At 35.1% G+C, this 12,701-nt stretch overlaps 1 protein-coding gene across 2 annotated transcripts; it reads left to right on the forward strand.

Moving 5' to 3' along the window:
* Positions 1–2,185: 2,185 nt before the first annotated feature.
* Positions 2,186–12,283, forward strand: LOC113434555 (uncharacterized). Of its 2 annotated transcripts, XM_026697792.2 has the most exons (9): positions 2,186–2,232; positions 3,202–3,295; positions 4,081–4,197; positions 4,789–4,900; positions 5,634–5,762; positions 7,463–7,584; positions 8,265–8,399; positions 10,406–10,820; positions 11,343–12,283. In XM_026697792.2, coding segments are annotated over exons 2-9 (1,095 nt in total). In that variant the 5' UTR covers positions 2,186–2,232; positions 3,202–3,231; the 3' UTR covers positions 11,344–12,283. The 2 variants fall into 2 exon arrangements, with proteins under 2 accessions (XP_026553577.2, XP_087785365.1); XM_087929239.1 differs by lacking the exon at positions 11,343–12,283 and having other exon boundaries at positions 10,406–10,953.
* Positions 12,284–12,701: the final 418 nt, after the last annotated feature.

Here is a 12,701-nt window from a genome sequence, read left to right on the forward strand (position 1 = left end):
CCTAACGTAAGTTAAATGCTAAAGAAATTTAGCACTATTACAAAGAAATAGTTCATTACACAATATATTGGCCTTTTTCACATCTAGGAGAATATGCTGATTTTGTACAGGCATGTCTCCTTGTACCCTCTTACCATAGTAAGCTTTGAAAGTCATGTAGAAACTTGACTCAACTCGGCTCCCACTCCAGAAGAAATGCTATGAAGGCTCTTTCACAGCATTTTCTCTAGAGCTGCATGGTTGATGGTTTCCCAATGATGGAAACTCTTGTCCTGTCTAACTATCCCTATATGAATATTTCCTTTAGTAATAGCAATAGCATTTAGACTTATATACTGCTTTACAGTGCTTTACCGCCCTCTCTAAACAGTTTACAGAATCAGCATATTTCCCCCAACAATTTGAGTCCTCATTTTACCCACCTTGGAAGGCTGAGTCAACCTTGAGCCTGGTGGGATTTGTACTGCCAAATTGCAGGCAGCCAGCAGAAATAGCCTGCAGTACAGCACTCTAGCCACTGCGCCACCACAGCTCATTTAATCAAAAAGTGTGGAGTTACTGACAGTTCCCCCAATGAATGGAGCCCAAATTCCCAACATTTGTTATATTTTTTGGGAGGTTAGGGCTCTGAAAAGCTTAAGTTTCTGCGAGGCTCAAAGCACTGTTTTATCCCTTAGAATTCTTGAACACCTTCCCAAAGCAGCCCATATCCATATTTATTTTTGACAAGGGCCATCACCCAAAGCTAAGTAATCTTAAACTGACATAATTTGTGCACCCCTAATTCAATGTGTATGTGGACATAAAAGAACATAAGAAAACAAGAAGGGAGAATGTCTGCACATGTATATATATGTTTCAGTCCCATTTCTTTATTTCCTCCTAAAACCAAAATTTCTAAGATTTCATCTTAATAATCTCATTCAATTTTTAATGCAGCAGGATTGTGGAAGAGTGCAGCTTTTGCCCATTTTTCAATGTACTATTATGTAATCTTCTATAGCACTATTTTCCTCTGTTGCATGCTTTGGAGTTTTGAAAGCCAAGTTGACCCAATATTTCATGGTCAGCCAAAGAAATCCGTATGCCAGTCAATTTATAAATCTTTACAGAGAATTTGTGGACACTGTTTGTGGCTGGGGCCAAAACTGTTCTTGAAATATGATTTTGGAGGGTGTCAGAGTAAAAAAAATGTATCAATGAAGCCAGTTGCCAGTTCCCACTGGAAATACTTCTTAATTTTTTGCATTTATTTGCCTGCCATTTTTACCTGCACATGGATTAGAGAACAAACAAAAGTATACAATTCAGGAGAGTAAAAAAATTGAAATGGAAATGGGCTGGTCACATAACAAAAAGAACTGATGGGAAGTGGACCAAGGCAATCAGAGAATGGCATCCATGAAAGAAACCTAAAACAAGATGGATTGATGACATCAGCAAGTATTACGGCCCCAATTGGAAAAAGAAAGCTCAGGACTGCATTGGTTGGAAACATGCGTAAGGGACCTTCATCCTGCAGTGGATAGACAATGGCTAAAATGATGATGATGATGATGATGATGATGATGATGATGATGATGATGATGATGACCTTGCCTTTTTACGGAGGTCAAGGTGGTATACTTCAGAGATCTCAGAACAACAACTCTGAAGCTGAGAGAGAATGACTGGTTCATAGCCATTCTGAAAAATTTTGGTTTAGTAGAGACCTGTATCTAGCTTTCCTTGTCCAAATTCAGGACTTCAGCCACAACAAAATACCTAGTGAAATACCAATGTGAATGTGGAATTGTAGTTCACACCTAGTCCACTAAAAGATATTTGTGAAAGTTGATCATCCATGGTTCCTTCTGAATTATTCTCAAATTTATGACGTTTAGCAGAACAGAAAAAAAGAGGTCACTGAGCCATTCTAGAATTGTGCAAAATGTAAATACAGATATTTTAAATATGTTCAGCCAATATAAATACACAGTGTGCTCTTTTACAGTTTATTTTAGATAATAAAAGTAATCAGACAGTCTCCTGATTCATTAAACTTACTCTGGAAAGAACTCAACAATCTTGAGACACTTATATTCCCCCCCCCTCCCCTCTTTTTTTCAGTCTGAGATAATCCAATCACAGTCAATGTTGTTTTTCTCCCAAGGTATATTTAGGGGGCTCTTTGGTATTGACCTTTCTTTATTCTAGTTATCCGTAGATGAGCTTCCCAGGAAGGAAATAGTGGTGAGTATATAGATATTAGAGATGCTGTTAAAACAAAATCAGACAGAATAGCATCATTTTCCAAAAATATACTAGGGGAGAAATAGAAACTGTAAGGAAAACAGATAAGAAAAGATAATATGTGAATGATATACTCTTCAAGTTATCTGAATATTATTGAACCAGTTCAGGAGGAATGCTTGGGTAACAGTAACTATATATGTGGTTATTCAGCTGTTCCTCTTACATGCAAACCACATTGCAAAGCAACTTCCATCACAACAAAGTGTTGCATGTCAGAGATGAAATGGAAGCCTTCCACTGTTTAGAATATTAACTTTCTAGAATAGAGGGTTAAAGAGACAGAATAAAATATTTGACATTGTGCTAAATAAAACTCTGATTGCTGCCAAGAAGATTCTTCCAGATGACATTTAACTGTAATTTGAAGCCAGTGTAGATATACTGTTTGACTAATTTCAGCAGGCAAAAAGGCCCAGTAAAATGGTTCCTCTGGGGATTATAAAGGATAACATCTCAACACCCAAAATCAGAATGAGTTCAGGATCATCCTTGTGACTGATGGACTTGTGTTGGGTTAAACCAGTACCTTTTTCACCCAACATCAGCATAAGCTTCTAATGATGCCTACAGGATTTATCATACATAACAAGGGTTAAATGTTCTCCCAGTAACAGCAAGCCAGCTCTTTATAGCTGAAAATCAATACCTCTTTTTGCATTTTAGCGAAGCCTGTCAGTGATTCCATTCATGCCATAGTAAGATGCAAAATAATTTCCATCCGCCATTTATTTAACTCCTATATTTAACTTAACTGACATAAAACTTTTAGTAGATGAAGGTATTTCTCAGTTCTGCCTGTCAGTAATAATGTGAGTCCATATAATTTAAGGGTTACTCTCTAGCGAAGCTAATGTTAATACGTTTGATTTGACAAAGTTCTAATTATTTTGTTTATTTTCTTTCCAGAACCTAATCAAGACTGCAATTTCAGCAGTGATGGGGAGCTTCTCAAATGGGCCTTTAATTGTGCTCTGTTTATTGATCTCAGGATCTGCTAAAAGTAACAAATTATTATCTTATTGTAATGTTATTAAATGTACATATTAATGTGATGCTAAAAATTAATTTCTATATTTATAAAATTGTTGCATTCACTCTTGTTGTTCCACTAATTAAAGCTTACTGGAATTCAAGGTTTACCTGACTTCCTAGATCAGGATAAGTCCTGGTTTGCTTAACCATGGTTTGTTAAGTAAGCCACAATTGGCTAAATTCACACATCCTGCAATACCCAATGTTGGCTAGGGGATTCCACACATCTTAAAGTTGTCAAGGTTGAGAAACTATGATGTATAGGTAGTCCTCTTTACAATTTTAATGGAGGCTGCCCGTCAGGTCATAAGTCATGACGGTCATAAAATAGGTTAGTCTTCCCAGACTCTGATTTTACAACCTTTTTTACAGCATTCGGTAAGTGAATGTAGCCATTGTAAACTGGCTGCCACAGTCATTAAGTGAAAATGTGGTTGTTAAAGAAATCAATAGTTTCCTGTGGATGCAATTTTGCCAAACGCTGGAAGTGTAAGGCTCTGCAAATGACTGTAAATATGGCCATGTTACCACGCATCTGAAACCCAGTTATGTGACTAAGCAATAGGGAGACTGACTGCTGAGATTTTGATTCTGGGTCATAAGTACCCTAAGGTAGTTCCATTGTAACTTTAAATGGTCACCAAGTGACCAGTCATACATAAAGGACTACCTAAAGTCAATACAGAGTATATGTGGATTATTGATCTAATTTTGTATAAAATAATTTCATATGTATTTTAATCTTTCCTGCAGAATATTCAACTGAAGAAAAATTGAAGTATACATTTTGTAAACATTATGTGGAGATTGGACACCTTACAGGGGACCTGAAGCCTATGACATTCTGGCATGTGGACTGTCATGATCAAGGTTAATAGTTTCAATAGGAATATTCCTGAAAGTCAGGGCTATCAAACTCATGGCCTGCAGGCTGGATGCGTCACGCGCTGGCCATGCCCTGCCCAGTTTAGCGAAGTGGAAAAAAGTCCCGATACGTCACATGATGCTGCAAGTTTGACACTCCTGCTGTAGGTCCTCTGGAAAAGAAATAGGTAGTTGTTTAGCAACATTTAAAAAAGGAAATGTGGATTAAGGATTATGCTTATAATATAAATAAAAAATCAACATATAATGAGGAAAACTATAATGCATGTTTTTCCTCAAGTCATTATTTGGGTGTTAACAGTAAAGAAGGAAATGTCAACTCCCAAGAAAGATAAAACACATTCATTAGCTATATGTTCTTTTAATTATATCCAGAATATTAATATGTTGAAAGTTCTTTGAAAAGGGAATAATTTTCTAGGAAGCCCAAAATCTGCCTGGCTCAAATATTTTAAAAGCCTTGAATTATGTGTCAATTCCAAGAGAGTTAATTAAACCCAGATGAGATTAGCAAATCTGTAATACAAAGGATAGCGGATAGTGGGATTGTGGTGACAATCTTTTTTTTTTTTCCAGATTATTTTCCTCTTGGAGACATAACTGCACAAGGTAAACGTAAACCTCATAATAGGGCGGTAATAGTGAAGGATGAGAATAATGGCCTTCTGGGACGTCCTAAAGGTTTGAGGTATTTAAATGTAGAAGATATAACATATTGAAGATTAATATTTTGTTTACTAATCCTAAATATACGATAACTTGCCTGCCTGAAAAAGATAGGCCAAAAAGCTTTGGCAAAGAGGCTATAGGTGTTGCCTGAAAAACTTCTCTGAGGATTCAAGAGACATGAGGAATACTGTTGGATATGGTGCCCAATGAAGTCTCTCCAGTTTTCTTTTCCAGGCTTAAACATGGCTAGTTATTTATTTATTTATTTGATTTGATTTGTCAATCGCTTACAAAATAATAGATATAAGTATAAACATGAGTAAGAATACAGAAAATAGGTACAATTAAATGGGGACAATAGGACAGGGATGGGAGGCACGATGGTGCACTTATACGTAAGATTTCATTTGGAGACCTCCTACTGCCCCAACTGAAAACTTCACAGGACTAATTGGAAATTCTATTCTATTCTACTCTATTGACTGTACTCTAACCTACTCTACTCTATTCTTTATATTTAAGAATTATATTATTTCTTTTGACAATGCAGTTAACTGCATTTCTAAAGCAATGGCATGGCCCAGAAACAATACACATATACATACATATGACATTGCACTTTTCATTTCTTGTATGTAAATGTTGGATTTGCATCCTATTCATTACACTTAACAATTTTTTAAAACAACAATAGAAGAATGCGACCTTGACTTTTCATTTCTAATAATGGATTTTATATCTTGAATTTTCAGAGAAATCTGGAGAAATTCAGGCAATAACAATTTTACAGTTTTTGAGATGGATTGTGAACATGGGTTTAAAGCCTTAGGAAATGTAGTTGTTAAAGGCTCTAGCCAGCTTCCTGATCTGCATAATTACAGGTAAGCCTGGATGTCAACTTTCTTTTTTTAATGATTGTTTTTTTTAATTAAACTATTTTAATGAGAATGAGGGTGTTATCCATTCGGTTGTGTCTGACTCTTGGTGATTCTATGGGCTGGGTCTCTCCACATCTTCTTCCTGTCTTGTTTTTTTAAGGTCCAACTTTCACAACCATAGATAGCTACAGGGAACACAATAGAGTGGACTAACCTATATTTGGTTTTAATGATACTATTAAAATAATATAACAAGACTTCAATAAAGGATTGAAGAATATAATAAAGATACTTCATAAATTAAAACTCAAAGACCAAATCATAATGAAAGCAAATGCTATGAAAAATGTGTGAGTTGAATTTAGTCTCCAAACTAGATTAGAAAAATAATGGGTAGATATAAAATAAAATAAAACACTGGGGTGAAAGTAAAAAAATAAATGCTTAACATTTTGAAAAAGAACTTGGAAATTTATGATGATTGTTTTTATTATTCTTTCATCTAATTTTTCCTCCAAGGAATTCAAAATGGCAACACAATTCCCTATTTTAGCCATACTTATTTTACTTACTCCTGTAAAATAGATTATGATGAGAGATAACTCATCTAAGTGAGATTCACATATAATGCTAACCTATTATTTATTTTGCCGTAGTTTGTAAGCTAAACCACAACTGACTGGATATGCATAATATGCTGAATCAAGCTACTGTAGTTCATAACACAAACTATAGTAGCTTGATTCATACATTTTGCTTCTAAAACCGGGGACACTTGCAGGGAGAGTTTAACTCAACACTCTCACTTCACAAATCTACACATCTGTAGGCAAACCTTATTTCCTACACATGTCTAATAAAGTCAAAGAATATCCTTGTTGCAGCAGTCACTGCTAGGTATCGTCTTTAGGAAGGAATGGACTTAGTTACTGTTATCGTAAATCATTGATATGTGTTCTGTTTCAAAACATATCTCAGCTTTGTTCAAGATTCTAGCCTTCTTGGCAGTAGAAAGGTTCCTAATGAAAATGTAGCTATACCGCATTAATCAATCAGTTCCAGAAACTGGTTCCACAATAAAAAGATTTGTGGAATGAAAAACAGTAGCATTCTGCACCCTCCAGAATTTAGGCTAGAATCCTAGGATCAACTTGGATGGAAATATTTTCAGAATAAATTTGAGACAGCAGGCTTCTCCACTTTCATATGTGCAGTACAGCCTTGTGTGTCAGGTAGTGCTAAGTTTACCTTATACATCCAAATGCTTTTATATATCCAAATGCTTTTTGATAAGTTTACCGTATATATCCAAATGCTTTTGAAAGATACAAAAATATAATCCATGCCTGGTTGCTAAAAGCCAGAAATTAGCCACAAAGTTACTTCACATATTCTGAAACATTCTGGTCTGGAATAGTTTCCCTATACCCAGAAGCCACATATTTCCACTCATCTGCAGGCTAAATGTTATGATTCCAATTTATGCCCTTATTGTTTAGTGCTTGTGGCCATCATCCATAATTCAGACCATTATCCATTTCTTAACATAATAACCTAGAACAATAATTTATCTTAAACGAATAGACACTACAAGTTAGAATGAATTCTGAATTCTTGTTTAAGAAGCACAGTAGGTAAGATATTATTACAGTTATGAATAAAATAGACTTTAAAAAGTGCATTGTAAATGGATTGATTTTTAGATGCGTCAATGAAACTATATTAGTAAGAGGAAAACTTCGCCCAATCTGGGAAGAGATTGGTCATGTAAATCGTACAAATATTGGAGTTTGGGAAGTTGCAACAGATCCTTATGTAGCATCAGGTAAATCTATTCAGTATTTCTACTTAAATTAAGAAGAGGAAGATTATGGAGAAGTGGATCCTTTAGTTTGATAGACAAAGATGTTATATACATTAGCTGCTTAAATCCTGTTTGACTGATGTCAGGTAACTTTATTTTATACCCTGAAAAAGTCATTGAACTAAGAAGGCGTAATGTTTCTGTATTTAAAATATTTTTTTGTTTTATTTTGTGTGTTAAGAGAAGTGAATGTATTTGGCTAATTTAGAACTTGTACCACATATAGCCATTGAAGAGCTATAAAAGAGCTAATAAATTATGACAAAGGAACAGAATTTACTTTTGTAAAATATTTTCAATAATGGAAACAGAAATAAGAAATGACAAAATGCTTTTATTATGGAGAAAAACCCATATTTCACTTAAGTTTAGAAAACCAGTCTAGAAAGTTCAGATTCAGTCTATGCTCAAATTTAAGAGCTCGGTGGTAATCCCTGTGCCTGTTTATATTAACTAAGCTTCTTTGTTCCAAAATTCTAAGCAATATTTCACATTATTACAAGATAAATATGCAGATTTTTAAAATAATTGTTATCCTCTGCTTTTAGTGAAACATATTAAGTACTTTTTAGATCAACTATAAATGTAATTCTTGTACAAAGTTCTAAAAAGATGTAATTAATTAATTACTGTGTGTTTAGGTAGCATACCCATCTGGACTTTTGTATTTGGGAACAACCACAATATTAAAGATAAAATTGTCTACGCTTTGAATCGGAATAAAGTGAAGAATGATAAATATGCATCTATCCAGTTGATGAAAAAGAACGAGAATGGTAAGTTTGCAAAGGAGAGTATTGTGTTCTGCAACAACATTTGAATTGTGTGTTGATTCTTTCAGGCATAATCCTAAATAAAATATGTTGTGCAGAAGAATGTAGTCTAAGCATATTTTATTTCTGCTCAAAGCACTTTCTGCCAGCTAACACTAAGAAGAGAGAAATGCTAGCATTGATGAGTTACCTAGTTTGGGTACTGAAATGTCTGCAAGAAAACAACCGAGCTCAAAGACCACCAAGGACCCTTCATTTCAACCCTTACAAATATTATCCTTTAAAGATAGAAAAACAACCAAGTGATATGATGTCCAAGACCAAGGCAGATATTCATAACTGATATCACTCTTAAATAGGCAGCAGATAAGGCTATTTGGTTTTATCAATGAGAAAAATGGATAACAATATAATTAACAGAATTATTACAAGACAAAAAGTTCTAGAGATTGTACAGTATTATAATGGAGTCTTACTAAATTCTGTGAATATTTAATTTGTATATAAGATACTAAATATTAGAATTATAGTATTAATTAATGCCATTAGAAAATATTTTAAACTACTCTACTACTATCAAAAGATATTTTGATAATATATACTGCTAGGAAATATTTAGATCTGCCACCTAAAATCTATAGAAAGCAAAATTATGGAGAGACTGAACCTGTAATTGCTACCATCAAATGCAGTGTTTAATAATAAAAGAGGTACAAAATAAAGCTATCATTTTATTCTAGGCTTTTTCAAGAAATTTGGATTTTAACTCCCAATATTTTCAGAAATGTCCATGCTGTCTGGGAATTTTAGGAGTTTGCCTATACTTTTAGAGGGCAGCCAAATTTGAAAGTCCAGAGTTATAAGGGTGGCAATTATTAGAATAAAATAATATTTGAATCTTAATCTGGGTACTAGTGCTCTTTATTTTCAGAAGAGGGCACTAGCACTACATACTAATTATAAGAATATTTATTAAGGAATTCAACATTTGAAATATTAAGGAAAATTTTAAACAAAATGTATACAATAGCAAAATTAAAACACATTTTGAATCAAGATAATTTGATTAAATATTTGGGAAGAAAGATCTCTCATGAAATCTGGAGGTAGACATGAGAAAGTGTCGACTTATAGACACCCTAAAATAGAATGTACAGTCAAATGCTACTAAACCAGAAAAAGTTAGAATCTCCACCATTCAAAAGGCTGGGGAAAGGATTTGAGTTCATTTCTGGAAGTAGACTTATGGAGAGTTAAATGCTCTTCCCAAGGCATGCACTCTGTGTCTTAGGAGTGAGCTAGGAATTCTTTTCCTCTCTGTCAGATAAATGAAGCTCTGAAAGTAGAATTACATTGGGGAGTGGGGGCTAATCTGATAGTGCTTGAAGTCTAGTTCAGTATGGGGCACCCCTAATCCTCTTCGTATGAGTTTTGAATTGTTACTTTTTAATTTTTTCTATAAAATACTTTATCAAAATGTATCAAGTTATTCATATGAAAAGATTTGGCATATATCTCTCCTCATTAAACAAACTCTCTCCATCTGTTTCTAATAGAATGTCAAAGCTTTATCCTGGAAGCCTCAGGATTACTCTGGTTTAAATCAACCAGTGCGGGCTCTTTCTATGCTAATCACAGTTCTAAAAAGCATCAATATAAGATTGTTAGATTTGATCCCTGGTCATGCTGAACTTGTCTAGCATATAGCATGGATGCTTTCTTTCCATTAGCATTTTCTTTTAATAATGCCAGCTCATAATGGATTTTTGGGTTGGAATCAGAAGCATCTATAGACAAGGGAAGCAGAAAGTTAAGAAGATGGGTGTGCCTGTGCAACCCACACTTATCTGCATATGGTGCACACTAAAAGGGGTGTGTGCGTGGGAGTGATTGCATGGTTGCAGGGACAGTCCTGATTTTGATCAGTGCTTGGTAGATACGTCTGATTGTAATAATGCTATCGAATTGTTACAAGAATCTAAAGATCTGACTTCAAATATTTCTTTCAGTATGTGCTGACTTGGGATCTACGGAACCAACAGGAAGCCCTTTTATCACACTTGTTCCTGCATCCACTCTGTATCCAAGACCCCACATCTCTGATCCAAGTACATTTTGTAATGACAAACCTGATGGCAACTATGCTTATCCAACAAATCCACACAAATATTATAGATGCTCTAATGGGCAGACAGTAGTCATGAACTGTCCAGGAGGCTTTGTCTACAGTGCCATCAAGGATTGGCCAAGTGATTTGATTGTGGATAAGTTTTGTGAAGACAGACCTAATGGCAATTACAGTTACCGACCAGATCCACACAAGTACTATGCTTGCTGCGATGGGAACACTGAGCTCAAAGATTGTCCACCAGACCAGCTTTTTATTAACTTTGAACGCCAGTGTAGCTGGCCACGCAGATTTTGGTAAGAAGAAATGTATGGTTGCAATCATTCCTAGTTACAATTAACCTAAAAATTGTATTTGCTTAATGGATTCATGATTTGTTCAAAAACTCTTTATAATGTGATCACTGACAACTGCATAGTGCCAAGAGATATTCCTTTTAATATCTGGAATATAATAGCAACTAATTATCCTTATTTAGATATATGCTACATAAATGCTACAGATGTGTTTGAAAAGGCGTACTTCTTGCATAAATAGCTGAAATGATAAAATTGCACTAAATCAGTGTTAAAATACAGAAAAGCAGACTGATTTGTGGATTTTGTACCAATATCACTACTATTACTACTTCAGCATGTATGTTTGCTAAGCAGCTTTATGAACATATTATATGTATAAATATAAACATCTGATGAACATAATGGATTTCCCAAAGGAGAATATATTTAAGTAGGGCCCATATTTTGTAAAACCCTTGAAAATATTTGAAAAGGATAAAGATTTTAGGCAGACCAATATATCAAACCTTTTATCCCCAGAAATGCTACAAATGCATTGGATAAGAAATGTACAATTAACTTTCCCCAGGACCACATGAAACACTGGGACTGTTGTGGAGGGCTGCCCCCATTACCACTGCCCCCTGACCCCACCCTGTTCCTTTCCTGCTGCCATCCCTGTTGGCTCCCGGCCTAACAATGACACCTCCAACACTGCAGGCTGGACAAGGACAACAGAAGGACCAGATGTGGTGTGTGAATTGTAAAATGCCCAGGTCTGCATTGGAGGGACACACGTTATAGCAACAAGAGTTGGAAGGTACCTTGGAGGTCATCTAGTCCAACCCTGTTCTTGTAGGAGACCCATACTATTTCTGATAAATGGCTGTCCACTCTCTTCTTAAAAGCCTCCAGTGATGGAGCATTTTGAAATACTCCAGTAACTCTTCAAGGCTTTCTATACTTGTTGTTAGTACTGATGAATCTTCAAAGTAAGCGGAAAAGCATAATTAACTCTCATGTCTGCTGATCACTTCATCTTCTTTAAATGTAGCAATGACATTTATTTTTTAATCTCGCTACTGTACCATGATACTGTTCTTAGTTGGAAGTAAGGAAAAGCAATCACCGTTTGGCTTTATACCTGATATGATAATTAGATTCTTTTTCCACTTCACATTCCAAAGCAATCTCATGCAAGTTATATAGGTAAATTTACTGTCGAAAATTAGGAAGTCCTACATACAGGAAATTACGCACAAGAAATTATCTAACAAGACCTTGAATTCTGACTCTCTCTTCCTATCTTTTCAATTCAACAATCATGTGGTCCTGAAAATTCCTGCCATCTTCCCCTTGTTTATAAAACAGCTTTCTCTGACATGAGAATATGCACTTCTCCAACTTCCAACTTTATAATTTATTGTAAATAAAAGTGGCAATTTATTGTAATAAAAGTGGCAATTGCAACAGTTTCCAAAGTGTGTGTGTGTGTGTGTGTGTATATCAAACTTTTAACTATCACTCAAATAAAAAAAAACCCTATTAACAGAATAACAGAGTTGGAAAGGACCTTGGAGGTCTTCTAGTCCAAACCCTGAAGGAAACCCTAGACCTTTTCAGACAAATGGTTGTCCAATCTCTTCTTAAAATCCTCCAGCACTGGAATACCCACAATTTCTGGGAGCAGGTATTATATCATGTCTCTTGCAACCTTATTAGATTTAACATTTCTAGACAGAAATGGAGAACCTGTCCTCCCTAATTACTGGAAAGGTTGAAAGATTTTCAAATCATTTCATACCATTCCTTCATTTACAGTAGCAGTGCTCAACCTGTCCGGCTTTGCGTGTGTGGATGGGGAAAGGGAATGGTTCTGCGTGAGCAGCATTTTTGGGT

Source organism: Pseudonaja textilis, chromosome 3, assembly GCF_049901715.1.
Source record: "Pseudonaja textilis isolate UNSWEBS1 chromosome 3, rPseTex1.2, whole genome shotgun sequence".
NCBI classification, from domain to species: domain Eukaryota; kingdom Metazoa; phylum Chordata; class Lepidosauria; order Squamata; family Elapidae; genus Pseudonaja; species Pseudonaja textilis.

Coding starts and splice junctions, on each gene's coding strand:
- LOC113434555 (XM_087929239.1), top strand. CDS start 3,232: ATGGGGAGCTTCTCAAATGGGCCTTTAATTGTGCTCTGTTTATTGATC. Junction 4,901..5,633: donor GGACGTCCTAAAGGTTTGAG/GTATTTAAATGT, acceptor TTGAATTTTCAG/AGAAATCTGGAGAAATTCAG. Junction 7,585..8,264: donor AGATCCTTATGTAGCATCAG/GTAAATCTATTC, acceptor CTGTGTGTTTAG/GTAGCATACCCATCTGGACT.